Genomic DNA, 18,793 nt, shown 5'->3' on the forward strand with positions numbered 1-18,793 from the left:
CAATGTCCAGGTTTGCCTTTTATTGTTAAAAGTATTAAGTGTAACATTTCACCAGATACAAATCAGGTTTTTCTGGCATAACATCAGCATCAACTCAAGAATTCTCGTTATATATACAATCAATCTCATATAACACTCCATAAATGTAAAGTCTATTAGTACATGCTTAAAAACATGATCAAAATACATCAACACAAAGAAGTACCTTGACGTTTTCAGATCTTAAGACATTTAATCCAGAGTTGAGTACAGTAAATTTCCAACAAATGGCTATATACTCAATTACAAGGTCAGAGCATAATTACTCAAAAAACCCCAATGTCAGTCTCTCATGCCTTACTCATTCACATTCAATTTGGTGAGGCTTCATACTCTGAAAGCATGCTCCACATTTTGAAAAATAAGACATCTAACAGATGTGAAAAATTTTGTCCAGTCTTCACAGTAACATATGGGCTGCTTGCCACACCTTGACTCTACTGCCTCCATGTTCTTAACAATTACAAAACTAAGTTTCATCTGTTTTGGTTTCAGAAATGTAGCACTTCTAGATAACAAAGTATGAATTTACCAGTGATTAATACACAGACATGGATATTTATTTTAAAAACATTTGAAAAGTAAATCCTTTCAGTAATACAGCTATAAGACAAGTTAAACATAATACAATAAACCATGCATGACTAGTCAAAACAGCTAAACTACTTAGTTGACTAACATAGAGCAACATTTTTAATATTTCACTAAATTAAACCTCTCTGGAAAAAACGCATCAAATTTGTTCCTCAACTGGTTCAAGGCTGTCCAAATGTTTTTTATTTGCCTCTTCACTATGACGGCTTTGGCAATGGGTTAAATGTTTCTTAAAACCTCGGGGAAAACTCGATTCAAAATTACAACGTGGACATTTAAGCAAACTCTGACCATGAGCAGCAACATGGTTTTTAAGAAGAGACTCCAAAAGAAAAGCTTTCCCACATATTTTACATTTATATGGACTTTGAACATTATGCTTGTTCACTAAATGATGCAAAACAGCACCTTTTTTCATTGCACGACAGCAACAAATTTTGCAATAATACTTTCCCTTTCCACGCTTCATATATTTTGCTATTTCTTCCTCTGAAATGAAAGCTTCCTTCTCTTCTGTAAACTGTAGTACACACTGTGGCTGAATGGGAGTAGCTGGTTCTGTTTTGCTCTCTTTGCTGTATTCAGATGATTCTGCATCAAATTGTTCTTGATCACTGTTGGATTCTTGTTCCTTTACCTCCACTGAATCCATCTCCATCTCTGTTTTTGCACATTCACTGCTATTTAGTTCAGAATCAGAGTTCTCCTGATTCTCCTTCTTGAGCTTCTTCTTTGGACATGAATACAATGCATCTTCTGGAGGTTCCTTACTTAAGACTGGCTGCTCTTCTTGAGGCAACAGATCATCCAGTGGTTTTTGATCTTCTAAATTCTGAGATAAGAAGTCACTTTCATCAGGTGCACTGGGTGATTGAGGCTCAGAGGAAACAGATGGAGCAGGTTTATGGAGATCAGGGAAGACAGCATTTTTCTGGACCTCAGAGGAAACAGCAGGGGTAGGTTTGAGGGGTTCGACAGACAGAGGAGGCTTCTGTACCTCAGAGGAAACAACAGGAGCAGGTTTAAGGGGTTCAGTAGAAAGGGAATGTTTCTGGGTCTCAGGGGAAACAGCAGGAGCAGATTTCTGAGAATCAACAAAAAGAGCTTGCTTCTGGGTCTCAGACGAAAGAGTAGGCGCAGGTTTCTGGCACTCCACGAAGAGGGCATGTTTCTGGCTCTCAGGAGAAGCAACAGGAGCAGATTTCTGAGGCTCTGGGAAACAGGTATGTTCTTGGGCTTCAGAGGAAACAGCAGAAAGTTTCTGAGGCTCTGGGAAAAAGGCAGACTTCTGGATTTCAGGAGAAACAGGAGCAGGTTTCTGGGCCTCAGCAAAGACAGCATGTTTCTGCATTTCAGCAGACATCTGTGTCTGAGGTTCAGTGAAGAAAGAACGTTTCTGCACCTCAGAGGAAACAGCAGGAACAGATTTTCGAGACTCAGGAAAGAGAGCTCGTTTCCGAGGTTCAGGGAAGTGGGCCCGTTTCTGTACCTCAGGAGAAACAGCAGGAGCAGACTTCTGAGTCTCAGGGAAGAAAGTAGACTTCCGGGACTCAGCATGTTTCCAAGGCTCAGGAGAAACAGAGGGACCAGGTTTGCGGATCTCAGAAAAGAAGGAAGGTTTCCAAACTTCAGAGGAAACAGTGTGACTAGGCTTTCGGAGTTCAGGTGAAACAGGGGGAGAAGGCTTCCATGTATCAGGGGAAAGAACAGGTTTCCAACCTTCTGGGTAAACAGATGAGATGGGCTTCCATGGCTCAGAAGATACAAGAGATTTCTGAGATTCTGAGAAGGATGTAGATTTCCAAGGGTCAGGAACAAGCCTCCGAGGTTCTGGGGACACAACAGGGCCTGGCCGTCGGGGCTCTGGAGACACAACGGGGCCTGGCCGTCGGGGCTCTGGGCCAGATCTGCGGGGCTCTACGGGTGGAGCCAGGGCAGATTTTGAGGCCCAAGGTGAAACACTGGGGGAAGATTTCTGCAGTTCATGTGGAATAACTGGGGTAGATCTCCAAGGCTCAGGAGAAACTGTGGGAGCAGGTCCCCATGGCTCTGGAGAACCCGAGGAAGCAGGCCTCCGTGGCTCAGGGGAAGCAGTAGGAGCTGGCCTTCGCATCTGAGTAACATGCCTCCTTGGCTCAGGGGACACGGCTGGAGCATACCTTCGTGGTTCAGGGGACACAGCTGGGGCAGGTTTCTTTGGCTCTGGGGACACAGCCGGAGAATGCCTGCGCGGCTCCGGGGACACGGCCGGGGAATGCCTGCGCGGCTCCGGGGACACGGCCGGGGAATGCCTGCGCGGCTCTGGGGACACGGCCGGGGAATGCCTGCGCGGCTCCGGGGACACAGTCACAGCAGCCTTCTGTGGTTCTGGGGACCCAGCTGGGGAAGGCTTTGGTGGCTCGGGGGATCCAGTTGGGGCAGGCTTCTTCAGTTCTGGGGACACAGAGGGAGCAGGTTTCTTCAGCTCTGGGGACAAGGAGGGGACAGGCTTCTTTGGCTCTGGAGATGTGGCTGGAGCAGGTTTCTTCGGCTCCGGAGACACAGCTGGGGCAGGCTTCAGAGGCTCTGGGGAAGCTGCTGGAGCAGGCTTTGGAAGCTCTGGGGAAGCTGCTGGAGCAGGCTTTGGAGGCTCTGGGGAAGCTGCTGGAGCAGGCTTCAGGGGCTCTGGGGATGCAGATGTTTTCTGAAGCTTGGGGGAAACAACAGGTTCAGGCTTTGGAGGTCCAGGAGAAAGGTCAGGTTTGTGTGGTTCAGAGGAGACAGCAGATTTTTGTGGCTCCAGTGTGACAGTTGTTTTCGGGGATTCTGACTCTGCTTCTACCTGATCTTTCTGTTCTTCATTCCACTTCTCAGGCACTGCATGTTGTGCTGTGATGTGATAATAAACGTTGCAATACATCTTGCTGGTGAAGAAACATTTGTGGCAATGGAATAGTTTTGCACTTTTTTGATAGAATATAAGTTTGCCTAAACCAGCAGCATCCATTTCATCACAATACTCAGGGTGGATGGTACCCATATGAATTTGTATGTTTTCATAGTCTGTCCCTTTAAAACTGCAATGATCACACTCTAAGCGCTCTGAGGTTTTACGCAGTATCTGCAACATGTCCATTTTTCTATGGTCAGTTACAGCTTGTACCGTACTACACATCTTCAAGAGCAAGCTTCTGTGTTCCTGCAGAAAATAGTCAAGAAAACTGTATTATTACATATGGTATGAATTTTACTTTCGACATCTTCATTCTAAACTAGCTTGACACAATTTTCTTCTGTTTCTAAATTAAAAATTAATCCCAGACAGATCAGGCCAGCCCAGACATTTGACCCATGCTGTTCCTCCCATATAACATAAAATATGTAAATTTGATAAATGATTTTACTGTGGCAAAATATGTAATATTTGCATGACTATATCTTCCTGTATGGAGAGATCCAAATACAAAATCTCGCTCAATTCTGCAAGTCACTGTACAACAGCACAGCAAGTGAGCTTTCTTTTGCTAGGTGAGACTTAGACAAAAAGAAACCACTTAAGTACAAAGTCTTGTCAACTACACAAAAAATGAAGAAAAATATTTCTCTCTACTTTTTCAGTGTTCGCAATCCTAGTTTCTGTTTTCAGTGTTAGCAATCCTGTTTCTGTTTACTAGGTAGTCTTCATGGCTACTTATCTTCAGAAGGACTGTGTAAATCAGGGCTGTCCAACTCACTCCTGCCTAGCTACCACTTTCTCCATGGCTCCGGCTGCTGCAAGACCCTCTAGGCTTCGCCTCCCTGCTCTAGCTTGTTTCCTGTTACTGCCCCAGGCATGGTGCAGCATGGATCATGTGGCCTGGGGAGCCCAGAGCTTGTGGATCTAGTGGAACCCAAGTTGTGGCAGGGAGAGGCCAGGGGAGGCCCACACTGTGACAGGGAGAACCCAGAGGGCATTCTGTGGGGGAGCCCATGTGACATGAGGCCCCAGCTGCCAAGAAGTTGAACAGCCCTGTTGTAAATAAAGCAAAAGGAAAGGATTTGCGTAACAAACAGCTAACTGTGATGCCATGGTTCTTGTGACAAACTTCTTTACTTCTTAAGTATCATTTTCCCCCGGAAGATTCATTTAATCTAAGAACGAGAACGGACTTTAAAATAGTCAATCTTTGCAAAATCATTGCAAGATTTATCTTCATTTAATAGATTAATAAACTGTAAAAGGAAATTAACTGTTGTAAAACTGGAAACAGTATCTCGAAGGCTTGACTCTGTCAACTCTTTACCTACTAACCCATTCTCTCCCTTCATTGATTATTTTACTCAAAAAACAAGTCTGCCTCTCAGAAAATAATACTGTCAAGGAAAAAATCACCTTTCTGCCTGAAATAAGCATACCTGCTACAACTAATACCTAGGATTGCTAACACTTAAAAAAGTAGAGAAAAATATTTTTCTTCTACATTTTTGGTACAGTTGACAAGACTGAACTTAAGTGGTTTCTTTTTGTCCAAGTCTCACCTAGCAAAAGAAAACTCAACATTTTTAGAAAATAAACAATTATGATAATCAGACCATAAAAATGACAAAAACTAAAACAGGTGTAACATACGAAAACTGACTCTTAAAAAAAAAAAGTGTCTAATTTCCTTGGGTCTCATATTGTGATACAAGGCACACAGAGAATTATTGTAGGAAATAGATGATCCATTCTAACTATATTTCACTAATCATCTTCATTTGTTTTTAATAGATACCTTTAGGCTGGAGAATAATATTTGGACATTTCAAAGTTGTAACATGAGAACCATAGATCTTTTTTTGTTCTTGCAGTACAGACACTGGTTGCAAGGAAAATGGCCTTTTCAGGATTTCAACCTAATTTGAAGGATCTTGTAAGGCAGTGGTTCTCATCCTTTTTTGTACCAGGACCCACCTGAAAACACTGATAAGCCAGTCCTGACCTAGTGCCCCTCACTCCCAACCCACTGCCCCCTACCCCCAGCCCCCACAGAGTGTGGGGTGGGGCATGGGGTCCACAAGCAGCCCCTCACAGGCCGAAACTCTGCCAGCCTGCAAGGGAAAAACCCAGTTTCCCACATTTTTCTCCTTTAAAGAAGAACCCATTTTTAAAGTTTGTTCACAACCCCTTCATATATTCTTGAGACCCACTTTTAGGTCACAACCCAAGGGTTGAGAAATGCTGTTGTAAGGAATTGTTTTAAAGCAAGTTTATATTTATAGCTAAAGGTTCTGGGTGACAGAACAGCATTTTCCCAAACTATATTCGCATGCAATTAGTTTGAATGTGCACATTAAAGGCAAAAAAACCCTTTTTTTCTATTCTTAGGTTTAACATATATATGTATGTGTGTACGCACATGTATATATATGTGTGCATATTTTTTTTTAATTAAAAACTTACACAAAGTTAAGCCTAAGTATAAAAAAAAAAATTTTGTCCTCTATCTAGATCTACATATCAATGTATTATATATAGACAGAGAGAGAACTAAATTATGGATTAGGCCACTGGTATAGTGCTTCAAATATGTATAAAAGAAAAATGGCCATCAAACTGCACAACATCCTTCCATCTGTTGATGAGATTAAGTAATTAATCTATCTAAAGAAGTGAGGCCCAACCTTTTGGGCAGACATATGACAAATTAAACTCATGTCCCCAAGTGCCACTTAGACCCCTCTCCCTTATCTAATCTGCTGCTCTAACTTTCTGCTCCAGTTTTGGAACTTTACTAAATACTATTTCTGCATTAATAGGCAAGAGTTAGTGTAATGGAACTCTACATGAGAAATTCTGAGGAATTATTAGTCCAGCACTACAATTTTTATTTAAAATTCACTGACATCATAAAAATATTGTAGCGGAACTAATAATAAATCAGACTAGCGTTCTCTTGCGTCTTAACAGTGACAAATGGCAAATCTTTCAGACTATAGTTCAAGAAAATTTACAATAGGAAAATATGGAATAATCTGCCCTAAGGGAAATGTTTTCCTAGTTTTCCTACTAAAGCTTATTTGAAACATTGAAATTTATATCCCTTGAGCTTTCCAGACCCTGGCTAGTTTAACATCCATATAAATGTTCGACCTTTTGTGAGTTCTACTAAGCTATTTGTCTCAGTGGTAAACAGCCACAATAAGTTCTACATATCAAATATGCACTATGTGAAAAGTTTCCTTTTCAGTTTTAAATTTGTTAATTTGATTGAATTATTCATGGGGGAATTATTGTAAGCCACCCTGAGCCTTTGTTGGGAAGGGTGGCATATAAAGCAAATAAATAAATAACCATCCCTTGAACTGTGGGGGAAAAAAATCTTACGCCATTTTTTTATGTCACTAAGTAAAATATATTATAGGGAGGCTTGTGAAATCCACAGATGCAATAGTTGAGCAAAAAGTACTTCTGCTGATTTCAACTGCATCTCCACAGATGGAGTTTGCTGTCATTGTGCCTGTTGATAGAGAGCTCTCTCTCATAAAGAAAAGCATCTAAAAAGTAAGTCATTGCCTACAAATGTTTATGCCTCCCTAAATGAGATAGTCCAATGGTGTCCAACTGGCAACTTGCGAGAGGTTAATCTGCAGCCCCCAAACTCTCACCCAGCTGCCCTTCTCCCCCACTGGTCTAGCAGCAACCAGATCTCAGCTCCCCATCCTTTCTCTGGCTTCCGATTCCTGTCCCTGCCCCAGGGGTGGCCAGCATGACACAGCCCACAGGGCAGGGGGAACCTCTGACCTGGGCCACCTGCACAGAATAGTAGAGGAGGGGCACCCACATGGCAGCCCAGGAGGGGACTATGGTGCACAATGGTGTGACCCATGGTGATGCCTCCAGCCATCTGCCCCCCTCCCCCCCCCCCCAATTACTTAGAAGGTGAGTTATAGATTGAGAGATTAACTCAAGGCTGTTGCTAATGTATAAATGCTACCCTACCCTACCCCGCCTTCTCTCTAAATTCAGACTAACATGGCTAACTACCTGTCTATGGGGACTGGTTCATTTTAGAACATTTGTTACTTTACAATAGGGCTACCAAACAATGAAAAAAATTAACTGCAATTAATTGCGAAATTAATCACAATTTTAAATACGCAGATAGACGCTAATAGAATCCCAATTTATTATAAATATTTTGGATGTTTTTTCTCTATTTTCAAATAAATTCATAGAATCATAGAAGTAGGGTCGGAAGGGACTTTGTAGATCTTTAAGTCCAACCCCCTGCCAGGGCAGGAGAAAAAAAACTGGGCTCAAATGATCCCAGCTAGGCTCAAATGATCAAGCTTCCTCTTAAACACCCCCAGGGTAGGAGCCAGCACCACCTCCCTTGGAAGTTGGTTTCAGATCCTAGCCGCCCTGTGAAGTAGTTCTTAAGGATGTTTAATCTAAACCTACTCTCCAGCAACTTGTGGCCGTTACTCCTCGTCATGCCAGGGGGCGCTAGGGGAAACAAGGTCTCTCCCAAACCCTTCTGGTCCCCCCTAGTGAGTTTATGGACTGTCACCAGGTCCCCCCTCAGCCTTCTCTTGTGAAGGCTAAACAGGTTCAGGTCCCGCAGTCTCTTATTGTAGGGTCTTGCCCTGTTATCCCCGGATCATGCAGGTGGCCCTCCTCTGGACCCTTTCAATGTTGTCCACATCCCTCCTGAAGTGGGGTGTGCAGAACTGGACGCAGTACTCCAGGTGTGGCCTGGCCAGTGTTGCTTGGAGGGGGAGGATCACCTCCTTGCCCCTGCTTGAGATGCACCTGTGGATGCATGACAAGGTCCGGTTAGCCCTGCCAACCATGACCTTGCATTGTCAGCCCATGTTCATCTTGGAGTCGATAATGACTCCAAGATCCCCTTCTGCCTCCGTGCTCTCAAGAAGGGAGTTTCCCATCTTATAAGTGTGCTGCTGATTACTACTGCCCAAGTCCAGCACCCTGCACTTGTCAATATTGAAGCGCATTCTATTTTTGTTAGCCCACCCCTGTAACCTATCCAGGTCTTGCTGCAAATTGATTTAAACTACAACACAGAATACAAACTGTAGAGTACTCACTTTATATTATTATTTTTTATTACAAATAATTGCACTGTAAAAGTGGTAAACAAAATAAATAGTATTTTTCAATGAACCTTGCTGCATTTCAGCCAATCGCTTAGACAGACAAGTTGGTTTACATTCTCGGGAGATAATGCTGCACGCTTCTTATTTACAATGTCACCTGAAAGTGAGAACAGTCGTTCGCATGGCACTGCTGTAGCTGGTGTTGCAAGGTATTTACGTGCCAGATATGCTAAACTTTCATAAGCCCCTTCATGCTTCGACCACCATTCCAGAGGACATGCCTCCATGGGGATGATGGGTTCTGCTTTGTAATGATCCAAAGCAGTGCGGACCGGCACACCTTCATTTTCATCATCCGAGTCAGATGCCACCAACAAAAGGCTGATTTTCTTTTGTGGTGGTTCAGGTTCTGTAGGTTCCGCATTCAAGTGCTGCTCTTTTAAGACTTCTGACAGCATGTTCCACACCTCATCCCTCTCAGATTTTGGAAGGCACTTCAGATTCTTAAACCTTGGGTCAAGCACTGTAGCTATTTTTAGAAATCTCATATTGGTATCCTCTTTGCGTTTTGTTAAATCTGAAGTGAAAGTGTTCTTAAATCGAGCAACATACGCTGGGTCATCATCAGAGACTGCCATAACACGACATACATGGCAGAGTGCGGGTAAAATCACAGAGCAAGAGACATATAATTCTCCTCCAAGAAGTTCAGTCACAAATCTGCAGGGCTCAAGTAGTGTTTCTAGCTTTTGCAGTTTTCCAAAATCACTACCTGTCAGCACAGATAGATTGTGCTTTTCAAGAGCTAACGTGGTTGTGATAGTGGCTTTATTTCTAAGCAGGCGCTGAACCATACCCAACATAGAGTCCCATCTGGCAGAAATATCTTGTCCAAGAGGTTCTTGTTTCTGTCCATTTGCAAGCTGCTGTTTTTAGCTCTGCACTGTTAGCTAGACTGTGTTTGAAACGGCCCAGAATTTTTCTACATTTTAGCAGCACATTTTCAAAACCACCAGCACGGAGCGCTACTGTAATTGATCGCTGAAGACTGTGAGCAATGCACGTCATGTGTTCAAAAGGCAAATGACTGGTTGCTGCTATCATATTGCTTGCACGACCAGTACTAATCATTGTTACCTTTTCTTGAATATTCCATTCTTTTGTAACTTCCAAGAAACGCTCTGCACATGCTTCTGCATAATGTCTCTCTTCAGTATACGTTGCTGTTAAAGCAAATGACTGCAGTCTCCATGCAGCATCAATCAGGTGTGCCGTGACTCCAAGATAGCTGTGATTGCTCAAGGATGTCCAGTGATCACCAGTCAAAGCAACAGCTTGTGCATTTTTCAGCAGCTCCAACTTAGTAGTCTTCTCTTTGTGATACAAGTCACGTATTCGTGATGCAATGGTTCCTTGGGAGGGCAGGGTGCATGACTGATTGGAAGATGCAATTTGAATAACCTCTATTAGTCCTCTGTCATTTACAATGTTGAGTGGTCTGCAGTCCATAGCTATCCATTTTGCAATAGCATTGGTTAAGTTGTTGCACTTCGTTTGATCTGTGGGCTTACAGCAATTCTGAAACACAGTAAGCGTACTCTGTCGCAGCTCACAGGATTCACTTGCTGTCATTGGGTTATCTGTAGCAAGAGGAGCGGCGGTGAAAGTATGTTTAGCACGTAGGTGGTACTTCAGACTTGTGGTGCTTCGATGATACTGGAACTCAGCCTTGCAATAGCTACAAATAACCGTCCTTTTATCCAGAGAACCATCCGCAAGTTTTCTATAAATAAATTTCCCGTTCAAAACACCCGAACTTTTGCTGCTTTGCTCCATTATTCATTCAGTGCCATAAGAACAGAGTAGAACTGTCATGATTTCCACCTAGTGATTAAGTACAGTAAAGTAAAAAGGGTCAACACTAGGGTTAATATATTTCCAAATCCAAAAAAGAGGACATCAGTTGGGGGCACACCCAACCCCCAGACCCCTGGCACTGGCAATGACCCTCATTCCTGACCTGCAACTCCCTGGCACTGGCAGGGCCCCTCACTCCTGACCCATAGCCCCCTGCTCCCCCACCTAGCAGCATCTCCTGGGCCTGTCTGGCATCTGCAAGCACAGGCACCAGGCCCTGTGCCATCAGCCCAGCCACGGAGCTCCCCGTTGCCCCCAGAGGGCCCCCTGCCCCATTCCCCCACTGGAAGGGCAGGCACCTCAGCCTCCTCTGTTGCAGCCCTGGCACCTGGATAGATTCCCCCAGTGCTGACGGAAACCCACCCCTCGAGACATACACATACGCTAGACAATCCCCAAGACCTAGCCCTCGAGTCCCTATACATCATATGCTTACCTGCATCCAGCTGCTGAGTCTGCTCCCACGACCCTGCCTGGCTGCTTGCTGGCCACATGTGTATGCATGGGTGTATGCGGCCTGGCAGCAGCAAGAGGGAGGGGCCACTTTCCCCCCCAGCGCACACGGCCTGGCAGCAGCAATTAAACACGCGTTAAAAAAATTAACGCGTTAATTTGTTTTTGAATTAATTGCACCTATTAACGGTTATTTTCTTACATGTAAAATGACTTATTAAAAAACTAATTTGGTAAGCCTATCTTCCTTATTTCCATGCTACATTGCTCCCAATACAGTTACACCGGAAGACAAAGGTTCAGATCCTAGGCACCTAAATGTAATCCTATTCAACCCTACTCAAATCTAAGAAGACATTAACACAAAGAGTGGGTGGGTCTATTTGCCCTGTGGTGGGAGAGTGCGGGAAGCTTGAAGATGCCCAAACTCTCCAGCCACCCTGGGCAGGTGTGCCATGGGACTGAAAAGCCCCCATCTTGCACAGCTCAGGATTTCCCACACAGAAATCAGCCCCCTCAGGAAGCACCTGCCCAGCTTTCTTTACTTACAGAGACATCCTAGGGAATCCTAGGGCATCCCTCTAAGCAGGGAAAGTTGGGGTTTCCTGTTTATGGAGACCTGCCTTGAGATCTCATGAGGCACTTTTCCTTAAGTGGGTAAAGCCTGTGTAGGTCCTGGTGTGGAAGCAAGGGACCTAGGGAATTTCTGGAGTTCTATGCCTCCATGTTGGGACCCACACAGCAGCATGGGACCTGGGGAATCCTCAGTGCCCCATGCCTCCACACCAGGAACCATGCTGAGCATATTCCCTGGGTCCCATGATGCCCTGTGGTTCCTTGCTAGGACCTGTGTCAACCCATGCTTCAGGCATGGATCAGTATGGAGGCACAGGGCCCATGGGTTTCTCCAGGTCCAATGCCACCCCATGGTTGTGTGGAAATCACAGGTCAGTATGGGTCCTGGCAAGGAGATGCAGAAAATTTACAGGCAAAAGGAACACGCTGACTTTTGTCTCTCATCAGGCCTTTGCCTTGCCACAACAAGGAGTGAAGAGACTCTGGGTAGAGGGCCAAGCTCCCCGCTACAAAAGAAGGAACCCCTCTTCCCCCCCCACACACAGTCCATACCAATCTAACCATGGGGTAAAATTCCTTCCTGACCCCAAATATGGTGGGGATCAGGAAAGAATGGTCCAACCCTGAGCAGAGGGGCAAGATCCTCTAGCCAGAAACCTCCAGCTTTGGTCCCAGCAGGAGCACTGGGTGTGAAATTCGCCCGCCTTGGTTATAGCCAACACCCAATGAGGGAGGCTTAAAAACACCCGGACACATGCAGCAGAAAGGGGTGGGGCAAGAGTAACCCAAAAGCCAGAAAACATGGGAAATACCCACAGAATAACATGAGCATAGCTATACCTGACCAGTGGCTGCCCAACCTCTTTATGAACATTTTCAGTGATGGAGAGTCCTTCCCTAGCCAGTCTACTCCTCTGCCTTGCTCTTTTAACAGTAAAAAAGTTTTTTCCAGCTATCCAAACTAAACATACTTTGCTGCAACTTCCAGCCATTGATCTGCATCCTCAACTCTGCAGCCAGAGAGAATGGGCACTTTCCCTCTCTTTTATGGCACCCTTCAAGTATTTGAAGATTGCTATCATATCCCATCTTTTTCTCAAGCTGAAAGTGCTTAGCTCTTCCATGGGACTTGCTTTCCAAGCCCTTTATCATCTTTGTGCCCACTTCTGGATTCTAACTTTGCCACATCCTTTGTAGGACAGGGGTAGGAAAGGACAGGAGTGGCAGGTTCTGTAACAGAAGCAGCAACAGGAAAGGATCCAGTGACTTCAGGACATTTGAAAACCCCTGCCTTCAGTGAGACAAGGCAGCCAAAGCAGCTTCTTTAGCTGCTACAGCCAGTGGAGACTGTTCATTTGGAAGGGGGAAGGGGGGACAATGGCACACATAAGACAAACAGTCCTCTGATCACCCTGGGCAGCTCTGGGCCCCAAGGGCTGCTTACTCAGAGGCAGGGGAAGGAAGCCAGGCAAGGGAAAATTCAAGACTGAGAAGCACCTCTCCCGCTGCTGCCCTCTGCTGCACGGCCCGGCCCAGCCCCCCCTACCCACCTCTTCTCCACTGAGCCCCCCCCCGACCAGATTTGCCCGCGCCCCTCCCCCACCAGGCCAGGAGGCAGCGCCCCTCCCCTCACGCTGAGCTAAGCCCCGCCCGTTAAGCCCCGTCCTCAGCTGGCGCCATTGCCGCCCGCTCCTCCCCCCGCGCGCGCGAGATAAGCCCCGCCCCCCGTTACTGCCCCTCAGGCTGGGGGCGGCCGCTGGTGGGGGGAGGGGCCCCCCCATGTGCACCGCGCGGCGCTGGGAGGCGCCGAGGGGTGGAGGGGGCCGCACTCACTCACCGCGCTGGGACGGGGGCCGGGTGACTGCGCAGACAGGCCGCTGAGCGCTTCCCCTCCACTGGCGAGGAAGAAGGAGGGGACAGGCGGGTGAGCGGCGGCTGCTGAATTGCGTCTTGCTCCCGCTCAGCTTCCAACCGGAAGTGAGAGCACCGCGCGCGCCCCGCCCCCTCTCCCTTTCTCTCCTTTTCCCCGCCTCGCGCAGACGCAGTGCTTGGGCAAGGGGAGGGGCGCGAGTGCGCAGGCGCACTCAGAGAGGGGACGGGAGGGGCGGGGCTGCTGGGACAGGGCGATTCCCCCTTTGCTGGGGGGAGGGGCGCCTGTTGCAGTAGGCCTCTTGAGGGGAGGGGCACAGCTCGGCAGGCGGAGGACCTAGACCTCAAAGTAGAGGTTCCCAAATTTGTCCTCAGCATCACCACATTTCCCCGGCGTGGCCCCCTCATTTCCAACCCCCAGCCTCAGGACCGCCCCCCCCCGCCCAGCACCTGATGCTGTGACCCCCATTTTGGGAACTGCTCCCTTAAAGGCTGCAAGTGGGAAAGGAGCAGTGAAAAAAAACCAACCCTCGTTATCCCCAGTTCACTCCCCTTTCAGCATCCCCTTCTGCCACCCTCCTGTTTAAAGAACCTGCTACTGCCTCCCCCCGGGCCCATTTATTTCAGGGACTCGCTGATGGCGGGGGCGGGAATAAAGGTGCAAACAGAGATGGGAGTGAGAGGCAGAGATTGCTAAGGGGTGCATAAGGGGGGACAGACCAGCGCACACTCGCCAGTGACTGAGTGCCAAAGAGCCAAGGGACCCTGCCCTGCCTGGAGACATATGAGCAGAGAGGGACATACAAGCAGAGAGGGAAAACAAGCCCACAGTCCTGGGGTGGGGGTCCTCCTGGCCAGAGCTTCCCCCAGGTCAGGTTGATCCAGGAGGAGGTTGAGCAGGAGGTTGCGAGGCTTGGCAGGGCTGTGCATGGGGAGCACATAAACAAAAAGAAGCTGAAGTGGTGCAGCCAGCACCCCAACAAGAGGCTCTTGAGGAGGCAGTGAACAGGCATGCACCAGAGTGCGATGCAGGACTGGTTGGTGTGCCAGGGAGTGTGTGCCTAGATCTACCAAGACAAACTACAAGCTTTCCTTGCCAAGACAGGCTACTACAGGCACACCAGCAGATTCCTTGGGACAAATAAAAAACAGAACAGGAACCAGAGTATGGTCACAGGTTAATGAGTGCACCAAGGGGGGACATCTAGCAGACCATACTTGAATGAGTCCAAGGAACTAGTGGCCACTGCCTACTGAAACCGCCTGGAGACATGCTTGGATGAGGGCCAGGAAGACGGCCTCAAAGTCACCGGGGGTCAGTAGTTAATGACTACTGCTGAATATTTTAAACTTCCTATCTACTGACTTATGGTCAGTCTATATTTTCAGATATCAAGCTCTATGCATAGAAAGATTACAAGTTGTAAAAACCAATATTAACCTTTTGTTTTATGTGACAAAAATTTGAAGAGAGCTTTGGCAAAAAATCATAAGCTTATTCAAACCCCCTTTTAAGTCAGCATTATTTACTCAGCTTCTCAGCAATCTCACAGTCTGGCTCAAGGGAGATGCTGCTGTTCCCAGTTTGATATTGTTCTTGCAAAGAATGGCAGCTATTTCACCCCGGATTCCAGAGTATAGCACTTGATTCACAAAGGCGTTAAAGACTGAAAGTTTTCTTCAAGCAAAGGCCTACAGTTTTGTTGGTGTAATGAAATGCCAGGAGCCTACAAACAATTGTAAAGTATTTTTTCATTCAGAAAAAGTTGTAAAATACTTCACTGAATACAGTCATTTCAGCATTGTAAAATTTTAAATTCACAGTCACAGGAGGAATTTAAAATCTTTAGGCCTGCAAGACTTGCACTTTCCTCAAAATAAAGATTTGGAAAACAAAGATAGTCCCTAAGAACGGGGTACAATTAAGCAAAAACACCATCAGAGGAATAATAGAAGTAAACATTATTCAAATTTGACTGAAGATCAATCTGTAGTCTGCACAATCTCTCTTTCTGATCCAAGATCTTCAGCAATCTCCTTAGAGCTTTCCAGGCCTTCAGTGATTGCCTGCACTCATTTCCACTAAATCCCGTTGGATTGCTCCAGGCTCTCTGAAATTAGTATCATGCTTTAACCAGAAAAGTCATGATGCTTTTGTAAATTTGGTCCAGAATAATCTGTTTCTCATAGCGGCATACAGCAGAGATTGTTTAGTCATCGACTGATTCTATGTGGACCAGTTCTTTATAATTTGTTCAAATTATTGATCTACGAAGTTACTACTACTCCTCTGGGGAGATCTTTCCTTCACCTTGGGACTGCCAAAATAAGAATTGTTTAGGAACTCAGTTCTCCGGCATGCTCTAAACTTGAATGCAAGTTTACCTTGTCCTCTGTATTATTTGATGAGGTACCCAATAAGGCCTGATCCAGGATATATTCTTTTTTTTCTGACTATTTTATTCTGTATAGGTGGAGCAGGCATCTGCACTAAAAACTGCTTAATCTCTGTTGGACACACTTGTTGCTCATCCATAACTCTGACCCATGCAGGAGAATGCTTAATGCATTGTGAGTAAAAATTCATGGCCTAATGCTAATGCTGATAGATTTGCAACATTTACCCTCTCAAATCATTGCATCATAGATGCAGTCACCAGACTTTTGGAGCCTGCAGCCTAGAATAAATTCATTAACAACAGACTTCCTCTTCTAGAAGATTCATATTATCTGAGAGTACATCAATTTTGACTCGCTGATTATAAGAACTATTTGTCTTCAATTTTGACTCGCTGATTATAATAACTGTTTACTTATTCTGACTAAGCTGTATTTTTGGGGTTTTTTTCATTTTATTTATGGACATATTCTGAAAGCACATTTAAGCAAAACCCAGGTCTTCAACCACTTTGTTTATCCAGGGAATTCTGGCTTTCATGTCAGAAGTTCAATATGTAACAAAATCAATGGTGATTCTAAGCACTACAGAGACATATTTTTGTCTAACTCCAATGCTAACATCAAGTCAGCTAATTCCTGGTTGGAGATCACAGTCATTCAAATAACTATGATGTTCTTTGGTATCTTGATAAAAAATTTGGAAGATCTGGATAATTTTAATGGAAATCCATAGATTTCCAGTGTCTGCTACAGAGTGTCCTTATACTGCTCGCTAAATCAGTAAAATATAGGTTATGTAGTAGTTGCCAGTCAGTGTCTTGTTTCACACTATCGTATAATGTGAACATGTGCACAATACAAGAGCAGGTGGAGTGAAAACCAGGGTATGGACAAATGGACACTTGGATTGACTTCAAAGGGGGTGGGGGAACTGTTGCTCTGCACAGTTGTATTGCTACAGAATTATGCACACATAACAGATACAGCATAAAAAACTGCTGGGCTCTCATTTGTGACCAAGTTTTGAGCCTGAAAGCTTGCGTAACATCTCTCAACTACAGCTGATCCAATAAATGATACCACAAAAAGAGCCCTTGCTTCTCACATATTTTTGGATCCTCAACGGTATAACCCTGCTTCTGAATGGAAAGTCAGAACAACTGCTATAAACACTTTGATCATCATCCTCTAGTGGTCAATCAGTAAAAAGCATCATTACAGGTTCATAGGCGACTGGTAGGGAGCACACCAGGGTGCACGTGCCCCCCTGACAGGGCCAGTGCCCCTCCCACCCTACAGACGACACTGATGCTGTCAGCAGGGCTGGTGCCCCCTGAACAGAGCCACTGCCATCGTCAGATTCAGGAGGCACCAGTCACTCATGCCCTGGCTGTGAAATCTACCTGGCTAGCTTTTATCATGATGATTAAGGATAATATATTTTTCTTTCTTTCCATACTTGCCTTCAAAAGGAATTACTTCTCTTGTTCCTCTTAGGAGCAAACATCATGGTAGAACATGTTTATGTGTGGGAAGAGATGGGGAGAGCTAATTGTTTTTATTCACATTTTCCAGATAGGCACTATCCAGAGAGCTGTTAGCCACATAGCCTGTCACCTGCAAAAGCTTATGCCTCTTGGAGCCAGTGGGTGCGTTAACACGTGCAGTGGACTGTACTAAAACAAGTACTAAATGACTGTGCAGTAATCAGTGTTACTGTGCAGTCTGGACTCTGCATGGCTATTTTTAGTACCTACTGCGCAGTAGCCCACTGAACTGCGGTAACATAGCTCATTGCTATGGCAGTGTAGCATCCCATGTAGATGCACTCAGTCTCCAAGGTGCCATGCTGCCTTCCCTACTGCCATTCTTCTGGGGGAACAAAAAGCATTCTAATCATAGATCTGCTTTTGGAGGAAGCATCATGGAAAGATAGTAGAGCTGTGCCCCATAGAATAGAAAAAGGTACCAGCTTGTATCATTTCAAAGAGAAGAAGGGATCTAGCAAAATCTTTTATCCTGTCCTAAGATAGTATCCTGTCTGTATTGGATCAAAGAACCCACAGACAGCTAAAAAGACATAAAAGAAAATGGAGAAAGCCTTAATATTCTTTTTAAAACAGAACTACTAAGATGTCTCAGTTTTACTGCTCAGTTTCAGAGCTGTTCATATCCTCCCATCCTAAGTTTTTGTAGGGTAGATTAGCTCCCTGGAGCAGGGGACCTACCTTTATACCTCCTGTGAAATGCTTCACACACAATGAGGGAGTCTTTAATTTCACTACAGTAACTGGAAGTGTAACTGACCAGTATTGTGCCCTGGAACAGGAACAACAGCTAGAGGTTCACTGCTGCTAGGGAAGGTGTCACCTCCTTTATTTTGCTGATGACATGCATGTAAGCAGCCAGTTATACAGTGGTTTTCAATGGCAAAAAAATGAAATGACATAGAATCATAGAAAATGAGGGTTGGAAGGGACCTCAGGTCATCTAGTCTAACCCTCTGCTCAAAACAGGACCATCCCCAACTAGATCATCCCAGTCAAGGCTTTGTCTAGCCAGGTCTTAAAAACCTCCAAGGATAGAGAGTCCACCACCTCTCTAGGTAACCTGTTCCACTGCTTTACTACCCTTCACGTTAGAAAGTGTTTCCTAATATCTAACCTAAACTTCCCTTGCTGCAACTTGAGACCATTGCTCTTTGTTCTATCATCTGCCACCACTAGGAACAGTTTAGCTCCATCCTCTTTGTAACCACCCTTCAGGTAGTTGAAGGCTGCTACTAAATACCCCAGCAGTCTTCTCATCTCCAGACATGTCCCCCATAAACAGTGAAACTCCAGCCACTGCTTTACCCTCCCTGCTGCTGGAGCTGCTTCCAGGAAGG

At 45.4% G+C, this 18,793-nt stretch overlaps 2 protein-coding genes across 5 annotated transcripts in view; one reads left to right on the top strand and one right to left on the bottom strand.

The window, feature by feature from the left end:
* On the bottom strand, positions 1 to 13,654 carry CHAMP1 (chromosome alignment maintaining phosphoprotein 1). Of its 3 annotated transcripts, XM_090021534.1 has the most exons (4): positions 13,475 to 13,654; positions 11,045 to 11,174; positions 8,683 to 10,575; positions 1 to 3,811 (listed from the first exon to the last, which is right to left on the bottom strand). In XM_090021534.1, the coding sequence occupies exon 4, from the start codon at positions 3,785 to 3,787 to the stop codon at positions 773 to 775; it is 3,015 nt and encodes a 1,004-aa protein (XP_089877660.1). In that variant the 5' UTR covers positions 3,788 to 3,811; positions 8,683 to 10,575; positions 11,045 to 11,174; positions 13,475 to 13,654; the 3' UTR covers positions 1 to 772. The 3 variants fall into 3 exon arrangements, with proteins under 3 accessions (XP_089877660.1, XP_089877650.1, XP_089877639.1); XM_090021524.1 differs by lacking the exon at positions 11,045 to 11,174; XM_090021513.1 differs by lacking the exons at positions 8,683 to 10,575; positions 11,045 to 11,174.
* Positions 13,257 to 18,793, top strand: part of LOC149874721 (F-box only protein 36-like) — a 19,724-nt gene continuing 14,187 nt past the window's right edge. For both annotated transcript variants that reach the window (XM_090021550.1, XM_090021560.1), the window contains exon 1: positions 13,257 to 13,561. The gene's annotated coding sequence lies outside the window, so the exon portion shown is untranslated. The remainder of the gene's footprint in view (positions 13,562 to 18,793) is intronic.

The sequence above is a fragment of the Crocodylus siamensis genome, chromosome 1 (assembly GCF_052110815.1).
Source record: "Crocodylus siamensis isolate JL-2025a chromosome 1, ASM5211081v1, whole genome shotgun sequence".
Classification (NCBI taxonomy): Eukaryota; Metazoa; Chordata; order Crocodylia; family Crocodylidae; genus Crocodylus; species Crocodylus siamensis.

Coding starts and splice junctions, on each gene's coding strand:
- CHAMP1 (XM_090021513.1), bottom strand. CDS start 3,787: ATGTGTAGTACGGTACAAGCTGTAACTGACCATAGAAAAATGGACATG.